This window comes from Giraffa tippelskirchi, chromosome 2, assembly GCF_054371585.1.
Source record: "Giraffa tippelskirchi isolate mGirTip1 chromosome 2, T2T-mGirTip1v1.2.pri, whole genome shotgun sequence".
In the NCBI taxonomy this organism is placed as follows: Eukaryota; Metazoa; Chordata; class Mammalia; order Artiodactyla; family Giraffidae; genus Giraffa; species Giraffa tippelskirchi.
In genome coordinates, this window is record NC_137276.1 from 125,491,093 (window position 1) to 125,512,279 (window position 21,187).

General features: G+C 38.8%; 1 protein-coding gene across 7 annotated transcripts in view; it reads right to left on the reverse strand.

The window, feature by feature from the left end:
- Positions 1 to 21,187, reverse strand: part of PLCH1 (phospholipase C eta 1) — a 247,135-nt gene that overhangs the window by 56,941 nt on the left and 169,007 nt on the right. For all 7 annotated transcript variants that reach the window (XM_081570572.1, XM_081570577.1, XM_081570578.1 and 4 more), the window contains 4 exons: positions 16,470 to 16,563; positions 14,319 to 14,522; positions 8,397 to 8,517; positions 3,778 to 3,949 (listed from right to left, as the gene is read on the reverse strand). In XM_081570572.1, the coding sequence (XP_081426698.1) occupies positions 3,778 to 3,949; positions 8,397 to 8,517; positions 14,319 to 14,522; positions 16,470 to 16,563 (591 nt within the window). The remainder of the gene's footprint in view (positions 1 to 3,777; positions 3,950 to 8,396; positions 8,518 to 14,318; positions 14,523 to 16,469; positions 16,564 to 21,187) is intronic.

Here is a 21,187-nt window from a genome sequence, read left to right on the forward strand (position 1 = left end):
ATTGTTTTCACTTCTTCCTGTATATCTTTAATAACAAGGTAGCTTGGAATTAAGGTATTGATGTCTATATATTACTTTAAGTCTTATTGATACAAGGTCTCTATAAAATGAGTTTTATATCTCTTCATTTTAGAGAGCATCATAGAATAGCTAAGATAATATGTATAGCAGTACCAGAAATAAGGTACTCAATTAGGTGGTGACCAGACATATTCAGGAATATATGAACCTCCTTCATTTATTCACCACCAATTAATTTATTCAGTCAACTTTGTTTTGAGCACAATGACAAACACCAAGATGGAGCTGAACAGAAGACATTTAAAACATAGTGACAGCAATTCCCTCTTTTGAAATACCATCTTAGTCAATGTTTTTTCAACTGTTTTTAATTGAAGGATAATTGTTTTACACTGTTATGTTGGTTTCTGCCATACCACAAAGTAAATCAGCCATAAGTATACATATGTCCCCTTCCTCATGAACCTCCCTCCCTCCCTGACCCCATCCCACCCTTCTATGTTGTCACAGACCAAAGGGTTGAGCTCTCTGGGTTATACATATGGTTTGTATAACTAGCTATCTATTTTACATATGCTAATGTAGATGTTTAAATGCTACTCTCTCAATTCATCCCCCCTACTTCCCTGGCTGTGTCCACAAGTCTGTTCTCTATGTCTGTGTCTCTATTTCAGCCCTGCAAATAGATTCATCAGTACCATTTTTCTAGATTCCATATATATGTGTCAATATACAATATTTCTCTTTCTGACTTAACTTCAGTCTGGATAACAGACTCTAGGTTCACCCACCTCACTAGAACTAATTCAAATTTGTTTCTTTTTATGGCTGAGTAATATTCCATTGTATATATGTACCACAACTTATTTATCCATTTGTCTGTTGGGCATTCTGACTGGTGTGAGGTGATACCAAATAAGCAATAGCAATTCTGGAGTGTTGCACATCGTTCTGATACCACAAGAAAGAAAGGAAAATGTAACCACCATGAGCAGTAGTAATGGGCAGGCCCGGCAGCAGTGCTAAAACTTCAAAGCCCTTTCACTTAAATGTGGCAGTAGGTGCAGGGTAAGGAAAGTTGCCATCTCAGAGTATTCACAAGGCATTCTCATTTTCATTCCTTTTACTATCTCATTAAAAGACAGGAGGGCCATATTTTCTGGCAGCTTTTTTAATGTTCCTGGTCCTTGAAAGATACATTTTCCAGGCAGATAGGAAGAAAAGCAAGAGAACAGAACAGAACATTATTTCTTAATACCTCTCATGAACAGTGTTATAAGGAAAATTATAGAATAAACTAAGGTATTCTTGCTGGGATAATCCCATGGACAGAGGAACTTGGTGGGCTACAGTCCAAAGGGTCACAAAGAGTTGGACAGGAATGAGCAACTCAGCACACATGCAAGGTAGAATTTTATGAACTTAACAGTGGTCTGTTGTAAACAAAGAATGACCTAAAAGTCCCCCTCTGATCTACATACTATTTCATGCAGGAGTTACACTCAAGAATTAGATTGATTCCTCCATGGTATGTAGAAAAATTTCTAGAAACTGGAACCATAGCCACCTCTTAGCTTCTAGCAGCATGGCCCTAGGAGAGTGGTTAACAATTCTGTGGTATCTCTACAGAAGTAAAATTCTTGGGCTAAATAAGGTTTCTTTCAGCTGTAGGCCTGTGGAAAAATTACTAAGTTTGTTATTATTTTTGTTCAAAAGCAAACTTTCATTTACTTTTCAGGAGATACACACACACACACACACACACACACACACACACACACACACACACACACACACAGCTCCATATCCAAGCGTCGACTGAATCCACAGATGCAAAGGTCCAACTCTACTAGACCATTCATATGAGGGACTTGAGCATCACAGATTTGGAAACAATCCCCTATGGATACTGAGAGACTACTGTGTGTATCTGTGTGTATATGTGTGCACATATATGTGTGTGTTTATGTGTGCATATGTGTGTGTGTGTGTGTATTGTGCATGCATGCATGCTAAGTCGCTTCAGCCATGTCCAACTCTGTGCAATCTTATGGACTATAGCCTGCCTGGCTTCTCTGTCCAAGGGATTCTTCAGGCAAGAATATTGGTATGTATTAAATATATGGGAAGGCATGTGTGTATAGTTATAATAATGAACAACTTGCTCATCTCCAAAGTAGTAAGTAGCCATTCAAATACTGCCTTTGGGATCACAGAGCTAAAGGATCTTAGCATCTAAGCAATGCTAAAGATTGCTCAGATGCTAAAGGAACTTAGGAAAATCAGTTTTCTTTCTGTTGCTTCAAATGGGAGTTTTCTGCCCCCACAGATCTAGGAAATCTCCTTAAAGTTTGGAGAAGGTTACTACCAGCAAATTGACCACAGCTGTTTTGAAATACCCACAGCCCACATCACTACCACTCTTTCCAATAAGTGTCTCAAGTCTTTTGGCTTTGATTCATCCTGGTGCCCATCAGCCCTCAGACATTCGATGCTCAACAACCCAAAGCCCATTTATGCAGAAGGGAACTCAATGAGTTTATATCAAATATTCCTTAGGTTCCACTGTCCAAATGGACTCATTCAGTGTTTATTCTTCTAACTGCTCAGCTAAAGACTTGAAAACATTTACAAGGTTATAAAGGTGACACTGAGCTTTCTAACCCAACTTTCTAGCCCAGTTTTCACCACAAGAGTAACACTGACCTTAACATTATTTCTTGCATTATATAATTGGAGCTTTTATTCAAAATGCTTTCACGCATACAAATGCCCAATGACATCTCTTTGATGGATTTAGCCTGTAATTCTCATTTAACTGATAGAAAAACAGGTTTTGACCCATTTCAAAGATGAATACAACTTTTCCATTTGCTGTCCTCTCTTAACACCCCAGTTCCAGTCTTACTATGAAATTACACTCTCTGACTTTCCTAGGCCTCCATTGTGCTATTTGGTTTTTGTACACACCTTTTAAAGTAAAATATAACTCCATTTAAATATCAATATTCTACTGCTTTTCCTTAGGTTTTCAGTTTCAAAACAATACAACTATCCAAAATGTTTTTAGTCAAAATGCGCAAAATTAACTGGGATTAAGTGAATCACATCAGCAATCTGAAATCTCAAGAAACCGTCTTCCTGGCTATTCCTTGTATTAATAATATTCATTTCAGGTGGTAGTTTTCCTCTCTGAGAAGATCTGTTCATGAAGTGTCATTCTATTCGCCTACTGCTCCTCCGCACACACACGAATCCTATGGGGCGTTATGTCTGTGCCTGTGCTCCACTTTGAAGCCAGCTCTTCTCACTTACATAACCCAAGCTGATCAACCATGAAGACTTTTTTTGACAGACAGTTATTGGAGCTTGAAATGGGAGAGAAGAATCTGAAAGAAATGCTTCTGGATATGGACAGAAGGAGCCTCTCCTCTCATGTAATGCTTGTCTCCCGTGCACAGGCTTCTCTCCAGTGTGAACCACCACTGACTAAAACATTCAACATTTGGCTCACAGTATTGATGTTCTCGCTTCATAAAAAACAAACCCCAAAATACACGTTCAGTCAGTAATAAGCTTTTTCTAAAGGTATGACTATAAATAAATTGGAACAAGGTGCATGCACAAGTCTAGACAACCCTTCACTCTTGACTCTATTATTGACTATTATTCTCTTGATAAACCCATTTTTAGTCTTTGAGAGAGGAAGGGCTTAGTAGGTCATGAGTGTTTTTATTGCATTTCTGAGGTACTTACCTTCACTAGGATTTTGCCTTTCAAACTTTGAGGGCTTGGAAGCTGCTTGGTCTCTCCTGTGTCTATAGATGACAGGTCGAGTTTGTCTTGAAATATTCCTTTCAGGTACTGAGCAATTTTCCTTTGCTGCTGGACACTGCAGTGATTCTCAATAGACAGTATGACCGGAAACCTGAGAAAACAGCAGCACATTATAAAGGCATCGACCACAGCAACTCACAGGGACTTTTGAAAATCATTCCGTGTTCATTATGTTCTTGCAAGCCTGGGGACAGTATTTGTGAAAGAGGTGATGATTAAAATGCTTCTAAAATGAAAACAATGAGAGACACATTTTTTAAAAAACTCCTCTAGCCAAATATACCTTACCAGGCGTGATGAGTAAACTCAATAACAATCCACATGGGATGACTTAGTCTAATATTTTGCATCTCTCTCCCTCACACATATATATGCACACACGGTACATACATTATGTCTCTTTTACAAGAAAAAATGAAAGAGAAAATTTTGAGAGATAAGAAACATAAAGAAAGAAAACTTATAATGTAATTTTGTCTTATTCATTGAAATTCTAGAAACATCTAGGAGACCACTATCATTAAATGCATATATTTACTCTAAAAATATATAGTCAGTACCCAACTTGAAAATTACTATTGAGGATAAAATAACATAATGGAATTTGTGTTTTATAGTGTCCTATATCAGGCATTTCAAAGTCATTTGTACAGTATTATATACTAGTCTTCACTTTTAGAAAGGAAAAAAAAGGCAGGCATTCTCCTCCAGCACACAGGTTTCTGTGCAGAGATGTGAGACCCCAATGAAGTGATTATCACAGACAGCCTGAGGAACCAGGAATGATTACATGACCTTACTCCTCTTTTGACTTTGTTTTTTCCCCAGAAAAATAAAGTCAGGCTCATTTTTTCCCCCTAGTTTTCCATCACATATCTTCTGAAGTAATAGGCAATAGATTTTTTCATAACATACAAACCAATATTTAAATTGCTTAATATGTCTATGTGGAGAAAAAGTTTTATTTCTGGGCTTATATGACAAGCACAAGCTCCACAATACAGGCTGTGACCTTCTGAAATTACATTCTATCCTCATTAGGAAATCTCATGCCAGAGGTAATATAAGAGATGAACCTTTGGTTGAGGGTGGTTTGGTTACCTGACAATAATTTGTTTATTCTTGTGTCCTCACATGGGTTTCACCCAGTGTGTTAGAAAGAGAGAAAAACAACAAACTGGCAACCCTGAGTTGTCTATGCAATCACATCAGGGAATTCTAGAAATGAATTTTAAAATTATCAATCTGTTTACAAAAAGTCTGTGTCTATTAGTGGCTAATGATGCTTGGTGTATAAAGCACTGCTTCTCAACAGGGGTGGGGGCGACTGTGTGGCACCCCTCCCAAAGGGACATTTGTCAATATCTGAAGACATTTTTGGTGGTCACAATGTTGTGAGTGAGGACTGCTACTGGTGTTTAGCGAATATAGTCATAAATGTACTCATTGTCCTACAATGCACGAGACAGTTCCCCATAACAAAGAATAATCTGGCCCAAAATATCAGTAGTGCCAAGGCTCGAGAAACCCTGGTATAAAGATGCAACTAAAACTTAAGAAAAAGACTGAATTTTTAAAAGGTGTTAAACAAGTTAATTGACTATTTTCATTTGAAGTGCTTTTCTCCTAAGGATCCCCAAACTTGAAGTTAGCACAGTCAAGTCACAGGAGTACATAGATAGCAGGTCTTCTCAAGACTCTACTTCAGGGGCAAATCCTTCAGCAACCTGGCTAGGTTGAGGAGTAATCAGAGTAAAATGATCCATCATAATTTAATCCTCGAGATTCTTCCATATGGAAAGTGAAGTTGCTTAGTCATGTCCGACTCTTTGCAACCCCATGGACTGTAGCCTGCCAGGCTCCTCTATCCATGGGATTCTCCAGGCAAGAATACTGGAGTGGGTTGCCACTTCCTTCTCCAGAGGATCTTCCCAACCCAGGAATTGAACCCAGGTCTCCTGCACTGCAGGCAAATTCTTTACTGACTGAGCTATGAGGGAAGCGCTCTTCCATGTGGAAGACACCAGAAACCAAACCTGCTATGCAGCAAGTGTCTCTTATCAGAACAGCATTTTAACTTCATATTTAATTAATGAGAAGACCAAACATTAGAAATTTTAAAGGCCACTAAGGTTTATAAAATTAATTTTATGCAACTGTTAATTTTAATTTTCCTCTTTTTAATGCAGAAGTCATTTCTTGAATGTCTGGTATATTGTAGGTACTACAGAATGAATAAGGGAGAGTTTCCTGGTGGCCTAGTGGTTAGGATTCTGAGCTTTTACTACGGTGGCCCAGGTTCCCTCCTTTCTCGTTCACTCCCTGGTCAGAGAACTGAGATCCCACAAATCATAAACAGTGCTCCCTCCCCCACCAAAAAATAAAAGTTTTTTTTTTTTTTAAGAATAAGACATAGCCACATATTTTCAATGAGCTCATGATCCTAAAGACATAAAAGGAGGCAAGTCACCAGCAATTGCAAGAAAGTGCTGCATGATATGACAGAAATATCCTCAGAGTGCTAAGGACAGAGAAAAGGAGCATTTAAATAAATTGTGGTATGGGTAAGTTTGCCAAAGGGACAATGCCTAAGCAGTCTGTTAGGATGAGCAAGAATTAGGGGGGTGGAATAATGGGGATGACTATTTCAGATAGAGAGAAGGGCACAGGCGAGAAGGTTGGTATGGGGGGAGGCTGTGAAAGCAATGGGATCCCTAGGGACTCCGGAAACTGTCAGTGATAGCAGAAGCCAAAATCCTTGTGGAGCAATGGTAGAAGGTGACATGGAAGAGCAAGAAGAGGCTGGCACGGAAGGCATGTCTATGTACAACAGGGAGCCTTTGAAAGACTTTAAGAAGAATTACAACATCAGCTTATATTTTCAGAAAGAAAGATACTACTCCAGTGTGGAGGATGAACCAAAGAGCAGTGAAAATGAAGAGAAGGCAATGGAGTCAAAAGATAATTTAGCAAGTAGAACTGACAAGACTGGCTGAATCAAGAGTAACTCCCAATTTCTATAAAATCATTGGTAAGCAGTGCTACCTTCCTAACTAGAGCAAGAGGAAGCTTGGCAGAATGAGATGCTGAATTCAGTTTAGGATGGAGACCCTGTGCTGGCAGGAGTTTTATCCTTGTTCAGAGCTGTGGCTCCCCACACCTATTACAGTATGCCTGGCTTAAAGTAGGCACCATTAAATAGCTAAGTAAATGTCTGAATAAACAATGAAATTTGTTGATTTTCAGGTACCTATGAGATACTCAGATGAATCTGTACTAAGAATTTTTCAATATATCTCTGAAACTTAGGGAGAACATTCTCAATATATAATTGGCAAATAACCAAGAAGTAGACCAAAGACACGTTAGGAAATAATGACTTTTTCTTTGTTTTGTGACTACACCACTTGGCATGTGGGATCTTAGTTCCCCAACCAGGGATCCAACCTGCATCCCCTGCATTGGAAGTGAAGAGTCTTAACCACTGGACCATCTGAGAAGTCCCAGAAATAGTGACTATTAAAGGAGTGAGAAAATGGACTAGAAGACCATAGAATAAGAAAGAGAGTGAGAAGCAATGGCAGCAATAGAGGAGAGAGTGTTTTAACAGAAGACCCCCCCAAAAGCAAGTACTAAGGAGAAAATGTTCACCATCATCCAATGCCAAGGAGGGGTCAAGTGACATAAAGATATCAGACACTGCAGTATATATAGGACATCCAACAAGTCTGGAAACAAAGACATTATTATTTTATTGTATTGCCATACAATACTGATGTATGGATGTGAGAGTTGGACTATAAAGAAAGCTGAGTGCCAAAGAATTGATGCTTTTGAACTTTGGTGTTGGAGAAGACTCTTGAGAGTCCCTTGGACTGCAAGGAGATCAAACCAGTCAATCCTAAAGGAGATCAGTCCTGGTTTTCATTGGAAGGACTGATGTTGAAGCTGGAACTTCAATACTTCGGCCACCTGATACAAAGAGCTGACTCATTTGAAAAGACCCTGATGCTGGGAAAGATTGAAGGCAGGAGGAGAAGGGGACAACAGAGGATGAGATGGTTGGATGGCATCACCGACTCAATGGACATGAGTTTGAGTAAACTCCAGGAATTGGTGATGGACAGGGAGGCCTGGCGTGCTGCAGTTCATGGGGTCGAAAAGAGTCAGGCACGACTAACTGAACTGAACTGAACAATACTGATAAGCTGTTTATTATGTACAGTAATTTGCATTTCTAAACTTTATGGACACTGTACACCCTGGGCTTAGAAACTTTGAGGTCACTCTTTGGAAGGATATGCTTCAAGGAGGCAGCATCTTGAGAGAAAATGGGGTAAGGAATGAAGAGAGCACAAGAAAGCATGGTTGTGGGGCCCATATTATTTGTTCAGTGTTTCATTGGGAAGAAGGGAGAGAACTGGGGCAGGAGAAAGGGAGATGTAGCCTCCAAGGAAGCACGTGGCTAGGTGGGCAAGTTACAGCAGGCAGTGTCCCACGTGGCAGCTGAGCCTGACTCCCCGCTGTTCTCGACTTACTCATTCTTCACAAAGGCATGCTTGTTGATGGTTTCCACAACATCTCTGAAGAGGATCTTTGAAGTGAGCGTGTAACCATGGTGTACCACTGGCTCTCCATCTGGGCCATCCCAACAGTCAACTGCCGGAAAAAGAACATCACATCAACAACTCAAAAACTTTCTGGTATTTCCCAATATTTCTGGAAATATCAGACAAGTATTAAGTTTATTGTTTGAGATTATACACTATGATGATCATGACAAAGATGTCAGACCAAAATGAGTGTTCTGGCATATTTATCAGGATAAGGAATTAAAGATTATAAATGATTTGCTGTGAATGTTTATAGTTAACAAGGAGGTCATACAATCAGCTTAGCATTTACCAAGAACTCTCATCAGAAACTGATCTAAATCCAAGAGACTCAGAGAACGAACTTATGGTCGCTGGGGTAATGGGGAGGAGGATGGGGAGAAGGGATGGCTAGGGAGTTTGGGATGGACATATACACACTGCTATATTTAAAATGGATAACCAATAAGGACCTACTGTATAGCACAGGGCACTGTGGTCAACATTAGGTGGCAGCCTGGGTGGGAGGGGAGTTTAGGGAAGAATGGATACATGGGTATGTATAGCTGGATCCCTTCATTGTTTACCTGAAACTATCATAACATTGTTAATCAGCTATACTCCAGTACAAAATAAGTTTAAAAAAAATACTGATCTAAATCTAACTGAGATGCTTGAGGATAGCGATATTTCTTAACAGATTATTTCTCTAATTTTACTTCTTATTCACTTTACTGTTCTTTTATGAATTCTCAATGACGCTCTCAAATCAAAACCAGGGCTTTTCATTATTGCTCACTTAAACTCATTATGTTTTCATTAAATTTATTTCCATTTTGTTAATTCTACAATAGTTCTAAAATAGCATTGACTTCTGAAGTTCAAATCTTCAGGCCCTGCTAAGATTTATGTGAACATGGACAATTGATTTAATAATTTAAAGTATTGCTTCTCCATCCATAAAAGGAAAGCTAAGAACAAGACTTGAATCATAAGTTTGAGTGATTTATAAATAAGTACCTGTGAAGTTGATTATAATCCTGCATGGCACATAGTAATCATTATTGTTATTGACACTATTGATACTGTTATGTGTATGGACAAACTCATTGGTCCCCAGTTGAACAAACACAAAAGCTTCCTCACCATCCTCCCTGACTTAGAGTTTGTCTTCCCTTGTTTTACATTCCACTACCAGACTAATTTCTCCAAACACTGCTTTCTCCATGTCACTACTTTGCTTTGAAGCCTACTCAGTGCATAATATAGCATCAAGTACACATTATGTACTCAGTAGATTATGTCAAATTTATTAATAAATAGTCTATGGAAGCTGCTACCTGCTTAACTCCAAGGTTCCTCCCTATCTCTGGTGCTAGAGACTTGCCATTAAGCTAATCCTGTCTTCTCTCTGGCCCTGGTTCAGAGCTAGACTACAATTCCCAGCTTCCCTTGCAATAGGACATGCTACTGAAATGTGGGTAAAAGTGATGTGCACCACCTCCACATCTGGTCTATGAAAACCTGCCTTACAGAGTCATTTATGCTCCCTCTTCTGCTGTGATTTGGAAGTTGTGCTGAAGATGGCACAGATGCTGAGGGAAAGAGCCTGCACCCCTAAATCACTGCCTGAAAGACTCCCCCATTAGGAACAACTATTTTGGACTTCACATAAAAAATAAAAGGTACTAGGATTTTAGGCTTAACTGTTTAAGAAACTAGTTAATTAATGTCCTAGCTCCTGTTTGACAAGTCAAACTTCTTTTTCTCCTACCAACCAAACTATCAGACTTCCTCCAGTTGGGCAAGCTTCCTCACATACAATCCTACTCCCATGTCTTTGCTTCTTTCATTTAAGGTCAACTGACATGTGGACATGGGTTTGGGTAAACTCCGGGAGTTGGTGATGGACAGGGAGGCCTGGTGTGCTGCGATTCATGGGGTCGCAAAGAGTCGGACATGACTGAGTGACTGAACTGAACTGAACTGACATGTCCTCCTTCACTTTGCTCATTTCAGTCCCAATCGAGGGTCAAATCCTTAATTAAGGATTTGGATCCTAAACAAGGATCCCCCATAGATAACCCTGCCAGCTCTCATGACGTTGCCCTTTCTTATGATAGGGGGTCACAAATTCAAATACCAACAAGAAACTGAAAGTGAAAGCATCAGTCACTCAGTCATGTCCAACTCTTTGCCACCCCATGGTCTGTAGCCCTCCAGGCTCCTCTGTTCATGGAATTTCCCAGGCAAGAATACTGGAGTGGGTTGCCATTTGCTTCTCAGGGGATCTTCCCAACCCAGCGATTGAACCCATGTCTCCTGTATGGGCAGGTGGATTCTTTACCACTAAGCCACCAGGGAAGTCTCTGGGCCTGAATGAAGTCAAATATATGAAGGTATCTTCTCAGAAGAGAAGCTCCATCCATTTTTTGACATGTGTTTTATATTCTTTGTCTTTGAATACAGACATGAAAAAAACAAACAGATGTTTCAAAAGTATGTAACTTAACAATATACCCCAATTTATATCCTATCTTAGAAGAAAAAGGGCACAGCAGGGTTCCTCATAAATGAGTTACTATCTTTTGAAAAAAGAATGCAAAGTAGTAGGCATTCCACATTAACTTGATTATCATATACCCATAAAAATATCTCTTCATAAGTAACCACATTAGTCATGTGGTGTTCTTTTGCTAACACATGAAAGAAGGTGTTCTTTTGCTAACATTTGTAATAAGGAGAATTTGCATAGTTGAGGCTGGTCTCCTAACATTTACTTTTTAGGTCTATTTTATTACTTGTCTGTTAAATGAGGAAAGCAACACTCCCAAATGGTGCTGGCATGTGAACGACTAGCATCCTTAGCTGAGTTCAAATGGCCATGAAGACCCCTTGTAAGAGCTAGTGCTGTGACGAGAACGTTGGCAAAGTAGAAATCCTCTAACCAATTTCCTAGCCACGAAATAGCCAGGCCCATTTTTTCAATCAGACCACACAATAGAGGCCCCCAAAAGCACCCTGACAAAGAGTTGGTCAGATCTGAGGGCCAGCTGAGAGGTTAACATGACAGCTTTTCACAGTGGAACTTAGAAATGTTCCACCCCGATAGCGCTCCCAGAGATAACAGGGAAAGCTGTAAACCGATTATAATGGCAATGCAACATCAGTTCCATAATGAGAGTGAAAATCCCCCGGACAGAACATCCATATTTATTAAGCAACTAGGGCTGAAAATCAAGGGAAATGAAAGGCCATGCAAAAAAGGAAAAAAAAATGTTGTCTATGTGATTTGCTGACAAACTCACTTCATCAAAAACAAGACTGATTAGTGTTCCTCAAGACATCATATACACCCTGACCAAGGACATTGCTGCAACTGAAATAATAGAGATGGAAAACACAATATTAACAATACAGAAGCTTGAAAGTGGAGAGATTCTTCAGGTCACAGTATCATGAAGAAACTGTCCAGAAGCATTACTCTCCATCTCTAAGTACTCTACTTGCCAAGAGCCGCTTCAGAAAATTATCTGTGGGCCTGCAGTTTTTAATCCACCACCTGCTACATTCTATAAATCAGGTTCCTTAAATCCTAGCTGCAGCTGCTTAACAATAAAAACAACTTAATCCAGAACCAAGGTAGATAAAGCACCGCTGGGTGTCTGTAGATTGGTGCCTCTGGACCCAAGATTGAAGTGTAAGCTAAGATCTTCAAATTACAGGGCTGACAAATCGTCAGGAGAGTACGAAAGATCAGGTTATCAAGTTCTTAAGTCTTTAGGAACATGTAGATATTTAGATGCCAAGCAAATGTCTCCTATTAAAGCCAACCTTCCCACTGTGCTTTGCATTATGTTTTCTGGCCTTCCTTATGTGACCAGATGGCCCGCATTTGACCTCACCTTGGGCTGGTCATGTCATTCAATGCTTGTTCTTCCAAAGACTACACAGGCTTCCTGGAGAAGCAAAGTGGGGCAGTGAGACAGATTGGGTTGAAATATCAGCTTCCAACCTTTCCAGCTACGGGACATTGAGTCACCAACCCTACCCCTCTTCTTAAGGAGATCACTCCGTCTTCCTTAGTACTGTAAGAACTAAATGAGAATGTATGGAAAGCAATTAACCAGAACCTAGCCCACAAAAGGGGGTGAAATCATGGTGAATTCCCTGTTTCTTCCCAGTACATTAAAAGCCAAGGTGACCACCATAGTTTCAAACAGGAAGCTGAGTACGTACAAAGCTGACCAAGTCTCCCAGATAAATACACTTCTTCTTCTCAACAAAACCTTCCAGAAACAGCAGCTTGACTTTCGCTATCCAGTCGTAGATTATTCCAACAATGAAAACTTCAGGCCGAACCATAGTGGAGGAATTTGTTGATGCAGGTTTGGGGAGGGCGATATTTGAGAGATTGCAGTGCCCTAAAGTGATCTTGTACATTTTCACATATACTTACACATAAAGGTCTCTGTAAGTGATCTCGTATACTACCACATAGAAAACTCAGAATTGTGGAATCTTTATCTTGTCTGGATCCTTCTATTGAGTTCACACATTGTTATTTAACTGACTGATAGGAATGTCTACGTAAATGTTAAGAGTTACTATAAACCCAACCCAGGGAAAGCTGAATTCATCCACACTGTTCCTCTCAGGCCCCAGCGTAGGTGATGGCTCCATCACTCCTTCCAGCTCTCCCCTGCATGCCTTACTTCCTTCACTTTTCTCGCCAGATCCTGCAAGTTTACTTCTTTAATATCCATATAAGCCTCTTTCTTACTTAGTCTAAGCTTTCAAAATCTAATCTTCTATAATCCTTCCTTTGAATCATTTCAATAGTTTTCCCACCATTCTCCTTGTCCCAGTTTCACCTCTCTTACCCCTCTACAAACATATACCATTTAAAAAAATTATCTTCCTACACTGCTGCCCAAGCAATCTTTCTAAACTGCATGTGTGATCGTATCACTGTAGGTATTAAAACAATTCACAGGACCCTTATTACCCAAAGCTAAACCTGAAGCTCCTTATCACAGCACTCAAAACCCTTTCTCGAAGACCCATCTGTTTTCCCAGACTGACTTCTTATCTCATTTTACCTCATCCCTTCACTCTCTGTACCCGCTCTCTACCACATATACATCAACTGGTAGAATTCTCACACCATATTATTGTTTTTAGTGTCACTTCTTCTATTAGACTGTGAGCTACTGAAAGACGGAAACTATGTCTCACATCTGTGTCCTCACCCCCAGGAACCTCCTAGAAATTTAATAAATGTTGGCTGATTGACACATCATTAAGTATCTTAAAAATAAACAGCTATTCTAAACTATTTTTACCATTATTTAATCAAAAAACTTCCTAGGACATGGCGTCCATGTTCATCACAATTTTTCAGCACCTAAAGGTGTGCCCCCCAACTGCTAGTACATATCTCTCTCCCTGCTTGAACTGTAAGGGGGAGACAGGATTAAGAATTAAGAATGACTTTACAGAGGGACTTTTCCCTGGTGGTCCAGTGGCTAAGACTGCATTGCCAATGCAGGGGGCCTGGGTTCAATCCCTGCTCAGGGAACTAGATTCTGCACACCACAACTGAAAAAGGACCCTGCATACTATAACTGGAAGATCCCACATGTCCAAATAAATAAATGTTTTTTAAACAGAAAGAAAGATCACAGACAGTGACCAGGTCCTGCTCACTCTTTAAAAAAAGAAAGAAGAAGAAGGACTTTATAATAAGTGGAAAAATGGTTTTGATTAGCGTGAGTGCATTTTTTAGGTCTCCATTATTTCCACTAGACTTTATTGACTAAAGGACATATTCATCAACACACATTGGCGCTCAGACAAAGCACGCACCTTCCACACAGCGACAGCCCTCCTGGAGCACCCGCGCGTACATGTCCACTTTGGACTGAGACAGGAGCTGGTCCCCGGTCAGGTATGTGTTGTGGGAGGAAGCAATGTAGTAGTTGCACAGGGGCTGATCCATGTCCTGGTACACTTCATGATGCAGGGGGTTAAAGACGTCACAAGCAGGACTTCTCATGAAGTTCGTGAAGCCTTTGGAAGAGAAAGGGAAGTGTTATAGCTTCAAAGCCAGGGACTTCCCTGGCGGTCCAATGGTTAAAACTGCCTTCCAGGGCAGAGGGTGTGGGTTCAATAGCTGGTTGGGGAATTAAGATCCCACTTGCCTCGAGGCCAAAAAAACAAAATATAAAACAGAAACAATACTGTAACAAATTCAACAAAGGCTTAAAAAATGGTCCACATCAAAAAAAAAAATCTTCAAAATAAATAAGTAAATAAAGCCTATATACTTCCCTAACTTCAACGAGTACAAAAGAGATCAAAGTTTGTCCACAGTGCTTATCTTATTTACCTTCAGGACAACCTTTGCAGGGAATACTGAGGCAATAAGGGATTGCCCAGGTCAAATAGTGTCAAAAACAGCAATGTGACTTTGGGGAGTAGCAGTTTAAATGTAACCTAAAGAAAAACAGACTTTTTAAGAATTTTGATTGGGGGAGTGAGAGGCTTATTGCAAAGCTATTCAGTAACTTCTGAGCTCCAGCTGTGAGTATGCAGTTTGACCTACCGGGTGGCTGATGCAGTGTTAAAGCCATATTTATTCAAAGTGATATACTGATCAACAGCAATCTGATAGGTTCTTAAGCTGATTTGAAAAACAGTATTGTCTGTGTCATAGTGGAGGTAAAGGTCAGGAATTAGGCATAGCCTAAAATCAGGGTATGATTATTTGACTATGAAGCTGGTTTGGGGAGATGCTGCTAATGGCTAGCACATTTGATAAAGTGCTGTAAGATTACGTAGAAAACCCTATCAGTTTTTCTACAGTTTTTCAAAAACATAAGTGTCTGGGTAGGAGAGGCATACATCAACAAATATGTAAATGTCCTACAAGTACTTAAATGATCACTAGGGTAAATCATTTCAGGTCTTCAAAAATCCTGTGGTAAAACCACCAGTAAATATCCAGGGATACTCGGGAGAATTTCTTCATGCTCGTCTTCATGGTTATGGCCATAACTTAGAAGGCATGTTTACTTCCATCTCTTAAGGCCCTACACCAAGGAAGTGATTCATTTATTGGTAAAGAAAGGTCCAAACTAGTTTATCTTCTTTGTTTTTAAAATAGCTTTTAATTATATAAACATTAAATCATTTCTCTTCATTTTAATTAGCCTCTGTCCCTGGAAGTAAACACACAGTATCAAAACCCCCTTGTCCACACCGAGCCTGTTTGGGAAATAGGAGACCAACAATCAAAACTGGTGAGATAAACCATGGCTTCAGACGCTCTTGCGGGCAGTGGGGTGTGCCAGTGGTTTTTTTAATTAAGATTATCTGTTCTGCCTAGGACTTGTTCTCTTTTGGGTAGCAGGCTACAGTTCATTTCCCTATGTATTTTAAATACATGGAACTTACAAGTACATGCAGCTATATACATACTATTTCATTCATATGTAAAATCCTAGGAGCTAGATTCTGAGTATAGAACTGTGGGCAAATTACTTAATTTCTTTAAGTCTCACTTTCTTCAACTATAAAATAAGATAGTCATTAACAAAATTTTCAGTTCCTACAACCTCTCTACCACTACCAACTAAGTAAAACAAGTTAGTTGCCAACATTTTAAAAGAAACATGTTTATTTATTTTAAGACCAAATTCTCCTTCCTTAGGTTGAGACTATTTCTAAAAATTAGGCATTTATGAAAAGTCAAAATATTTCTTGGCATATATCATACATAGTGGCATCAAGCTGACTTGCTCAGAGTGGAAAATGCTATTGTCGTTGCAAAAGTAAGAGAAACACCAAAATCATGACATCTGATTTGTAGGAAATTATGTGTGTGTCGTGGATTTTGTTTGAATCATCTGTAATTCCAAGGATATCTCCCGATTTCTTTTCCTAAAAATTTTGCTAGAAGGTAACTTAACAATACTGAATGGAGAAATGAGAAAATAAGAATATTAATTATTTTACCTTCTATGCCAAGGACATTTTTCGCCTTATTTTCTTCAGAAACTTCAAATTTCCTTATGATGTCAATACAATAGTCTGTTGTCACATTTGTCATCTAAACAAAACAGAACAATAGTAAAGTACCTGCAATTTCATGAAATATTTTCCTCCATGCTAAAGAGGCATATGATTTTTTAAGTATTCTTGATACAATGCAAAATGGTGAAATGAGCAGTATTTGAGGTTACTTGTGTCATAACTACTTAATCTTTGGAAAATGATTATGAACTCAGTATTCCTCTGCATCTTTCAGATTTAATCAGTGAAAATAGTCCTTCAACTATTAGACCAATGTTCTCCATGAAGCAATAAGATTAATAAAACCAAGTCAATAATCAGTGCAAATGCATGACTGAAAATCCACTCACTATAAGCTACTAGCTAGCAAAAATAATGCCTTCCATACAAACACTGAAGTTGGCTGATCATAAATTGTATGTAAAAAGAAAATGACTCCCTACTAAAGCATAACATTCTAGGTAAATCCACCTGTGTGTATATATCTACAGATCCTTCCACCAATTCATGGGAGCAATCTGCCATAGTGATTCAAGAACATTAAGGTTAGCAAAAGAAAATAAAAAGGTAGGTTGAGAACTCTGGAATGAGAGTGCTTATATTCAAATCAACTGCCTCATATTAACATATAACATGTGCTCTTAATATTCAAATAAACTGCCTTACTTAAGAAAACATGTAACAGTGTGTTCTTACATAAGTCACTCCCCTTCTCTGTGGCTACCTTAAAAGGTAGCTGTGAGGATTAAATAGATTAATAATTCTAAGAAAAGTGTATGGTATCCAAAAAAGCTATATATGCTAATAGTACTGAATGAGTCTCAAGTTTGCTCCCTGATAGCTCAGTTGGTAAAGAATCTACCTGCAATTCAGGAGACCCTAGTTCGATTCCTGGGTCGGGAAGGTCCCCTGGAGAAGGGATAGGCTACCCACTCGAGTATTCTTGGGCTTCCCTTGTGGCTCAGCTGGTAAAGAGTCTGCCTGCAATGTGGGAAACCTGGGTTTGATCCCTGGGTTGGGAAGATCCCCTCGAGAAGGGAAAAGCTACCCACTCCAGTATTCTGGTCTGGAGAATTCCATGGACTGTAGAGTCCATGGGGTTGCAAAGAGTCGGACACGACTGAGCCACTTTCACTTTGCTGCAAGTACATTACATGCTTAGTGTGTCACTAGGAAAAGCAAACTCTGAGAATAATCTTTTATAGTAACAAAGGATGTGATATTTTGATCAAAAATCCATTCAGTCCCACAATTGAACAACAATATTTAAATATACTAATGAATAACGATAGAAGATAAGTTGGGAGCCGGTATTTTATATTTCTATGATATTCTCAAAAATTCCATTACCTCTTAGGTTCAATACTTATGTTCTACTGAACTCTAAATTCAAACCATCTATTTAATATCATTTAAATTTTTGCAGGGGAAGAAAAAGCTCTACAATGCAACCATTTTTGCATGTTTGAAAGAGCACAGAATGCTTTGTTCCCCTAAGGCTAGCTGCATTCTTTGCACAAATATTACAGTCTTTACTGCATGCAGAGGCCTCCTTAGCAGACATCACCCCAAAATACATAAATACATGATATCATGGCATTGGCACCCCACTCCAGTACTCTTGCCTGGGAAACCCCATGGACAGAGGAGCCTGGTAGGCTGCAGCCCATGGGGTCGCGGAGAGTCGGGCACGACTGAGCGACTTCACTTTCACTTTTCACTGTCATGCACTGGAGGAGGAAATGGCAACCCACTCCAGTATTCTTGCCTGGAGAATCCCAGGGACAGGGGAGCCTGGAGGGCTGCCGTCTATGGGGTCGCACAGAGTCGGACACGACTGACGCGACTAAGCAGCAGCAGCAGCATGATATCATGCTACCTGTGAGTAACTTGACTGAGCCAGTCTGGCTTTTGACTAGCTCATTGATTCATCTGCTATAAGCTAGAGACTTACCACATGCAGTTTAAAAGATAAATAATTTCTCACAAAATGGAAAGAAATTGATAAAAAAAAAGAATTGTATGTGCCATTGGAAGACTGAGTTCACATTGCAATTATTTGATTTATGAGGCCATTTGTTCAGAGCCATCAGGGCCTTGCACTAGCCTCAGATAGTCTACCAGGAGCCTGTGAGATCTAAAAACAAAATTCTAACAAACAACAAGAAAAAAAAATCGTGGCATCCTAGGATGGAGCTAATTGCCCATGAGAACATGTTACTAGCTCAAAACACAAGAATCTGCTAACGAAAATCATCGTATTTGAAAAGTATTCATTAAATTAGTGAAAATATCAGTAGGCATTCTAGAAAGCCCACAATTTTCTGAGCACCATATAAAAATTAATGAGAGCTAATTGAAAATACAACTATTAAGGATTAACTCACTGAAATACAGTAAAACCTCATAACAATGAGAATGGAAATGTAAGCAAATCAGTTCCCATCCTTCCTCTAGCCTTGCTTTCATTTAATTAACCTCCCAAGAGCAAAATCCTGCACTTAACACGATTGAGTTTTTCAGACCTCACTTTGAAAGTTATATTGGGATTTTACTGTATGAATGAAGGTTCAACATACGTTAATACTCTTTTGTGTCCCCCTGTTTTGTGTGCTATTTGACATGACTGATAAGACGAAATAGAAACATTTTCTCCCTCTTTCCCACGGAGTTCACTTGAAAGTCTTGTTTGCTATCAATATCTGTGCCCCTCACTGTCTCTTAACACTGATGATCATTTATTCTATATAAGGCAAATGGTGCGAAAAAAGACTTGAGGAAAACCTGATAACATGTTCATAATGTAATCAATGTTGTGCAGTTTATAAAAAGTTCTTACATCCATAATCTCTATAGTTTTTGTAAACTTAGTATTTTTATCTTCATCTTGTAAGTAGGAAAATGGACACAAAGAATGGTTACCTAACACAATCAATCATACAATCATTAAAAGGCAGAATAAAGGTTCAAATTTCAACTTTCTGAATTCAAGTCCAAAGCTTTTTCTTTTATGTTATGTCTTTTGTCTGGGTGTTTTTCTTTATTTCTACTGAGAAACTGAAATACATTCAAAAATGAGTATTTTTTTTTTTATTATAGCTGAAATTCCTGGATTTTAACTTAACTTTTGAAATTTTTGTAACTTTCAAATCCATTCATTTGACTTCTTCGATGATTCCAGATTGGAATGATTCCCCAAACACACCAAACACAAAATCCTAGCATAATTTGCAAAGAATGTCAACATGGCTAAACTCTCTACCCTTTATTTTTACCCAAGTAACATATTCATAATTAAGCCAGTCAAAACTAAGATGTTTACGACTAAAAGCAGAGTTTCCTCTCTATATATAGAGCCACTGTCCAGAGGTAATAATGCTAACATCTCTAGATATTTCTTGTGGAATAAGTCTTTATCTTCCTAATTATTATGTATATGATGCTATTTCCTATTTCATACACTTTAAACATTATATCCTTTTACTGTTTTAAAAAAAGACAGCTCTTTGGGGCCAGCAAAACTTTCTCCCTCTATCCATCCTCCTAGTAGAGTTATACCTTAATTTTTATTAAACTGTTAATACAATTATCCAGAGTATGCAAATGTTAACATTGAGTCTATTGTATAATCTGGTTGCGCTTCAGCTCCTATAGAATTTTTTTCTGATTTAATTGCTGAAATTCCCATCCATCTGTTTAATTTGCAATGTTGCTATCACAAATTTTTTCCAGTGACTCTAATGGTATCTCACTATTATTTTCCACATCAAGGCAACAGGTAATCCACGAATTTAATTTTCTCCTCTATAAAGGTCCTCCTTCTTCCAGGCTGGTTGAGTTCTAGAATTTCACTCAGCTTTTTGTCCTAACTTCACTGTGTCATTCTTATCAAAGAGCACTTGAGAATTAAATTATTTATTTCTTGTACGTGTTTTTGTGTGCTATCTGTTTTTTTTATTCTGTGTACACATTTGGTTCACAAATTAACTGGGCAAAAAATGCTAGGTCAGAAATCATTGCTTAATGTTTTTTGGCTTCCAGAATTGCTGTTGAGAAGTCTGAAGCCATTCTGATTCCAATTCTTTCCACAGGACCTATTTTTTTGTTGTTGTTGTTAATTTGGTAAGGGATTTTTTCCCCTTTATGCAAGCTTTTAGGGGTTCACTTTAACCTTAGCATTGCAAAATTTCACTGTGATTTATCTCTATGGGGATCTTTCTAGATTCACTGTGCTTGCCACTCAGTGGACGCCAGCAGTTTAGACACCCCTACCTTTTGGTACTAATCATCTTTTTATTACTTGTTTGATAATATCCTCCCTTCTGCCTCATCTTTTTCTGTAACTCCTATCATTCAGATAGTGGACCTTCAGGATTAATCTAATAATTTCTTTCTCATTTATCTATTTCTTCCTTTTGGGGAAATTTTCTCAACTTTATGTAAGACAACTAACAAATTTAGTTCCCTGTTCTTCTCTTCCTCTGAGACTTCTCTTCTCATAGCATCTTGCTCTTTCTTCATGGCTGCAACTTTTTTAATTACTCTGATGTATCAATGTCAGTTTTTAAAGTTTCCTTCCCCTGCATTGTCTCTTTCCTCTTAAGTTTCTTGAGTTACTTGTTTGCCTTTGTCTCTTTCTTTATAGCAGAGGATTTCCTCAA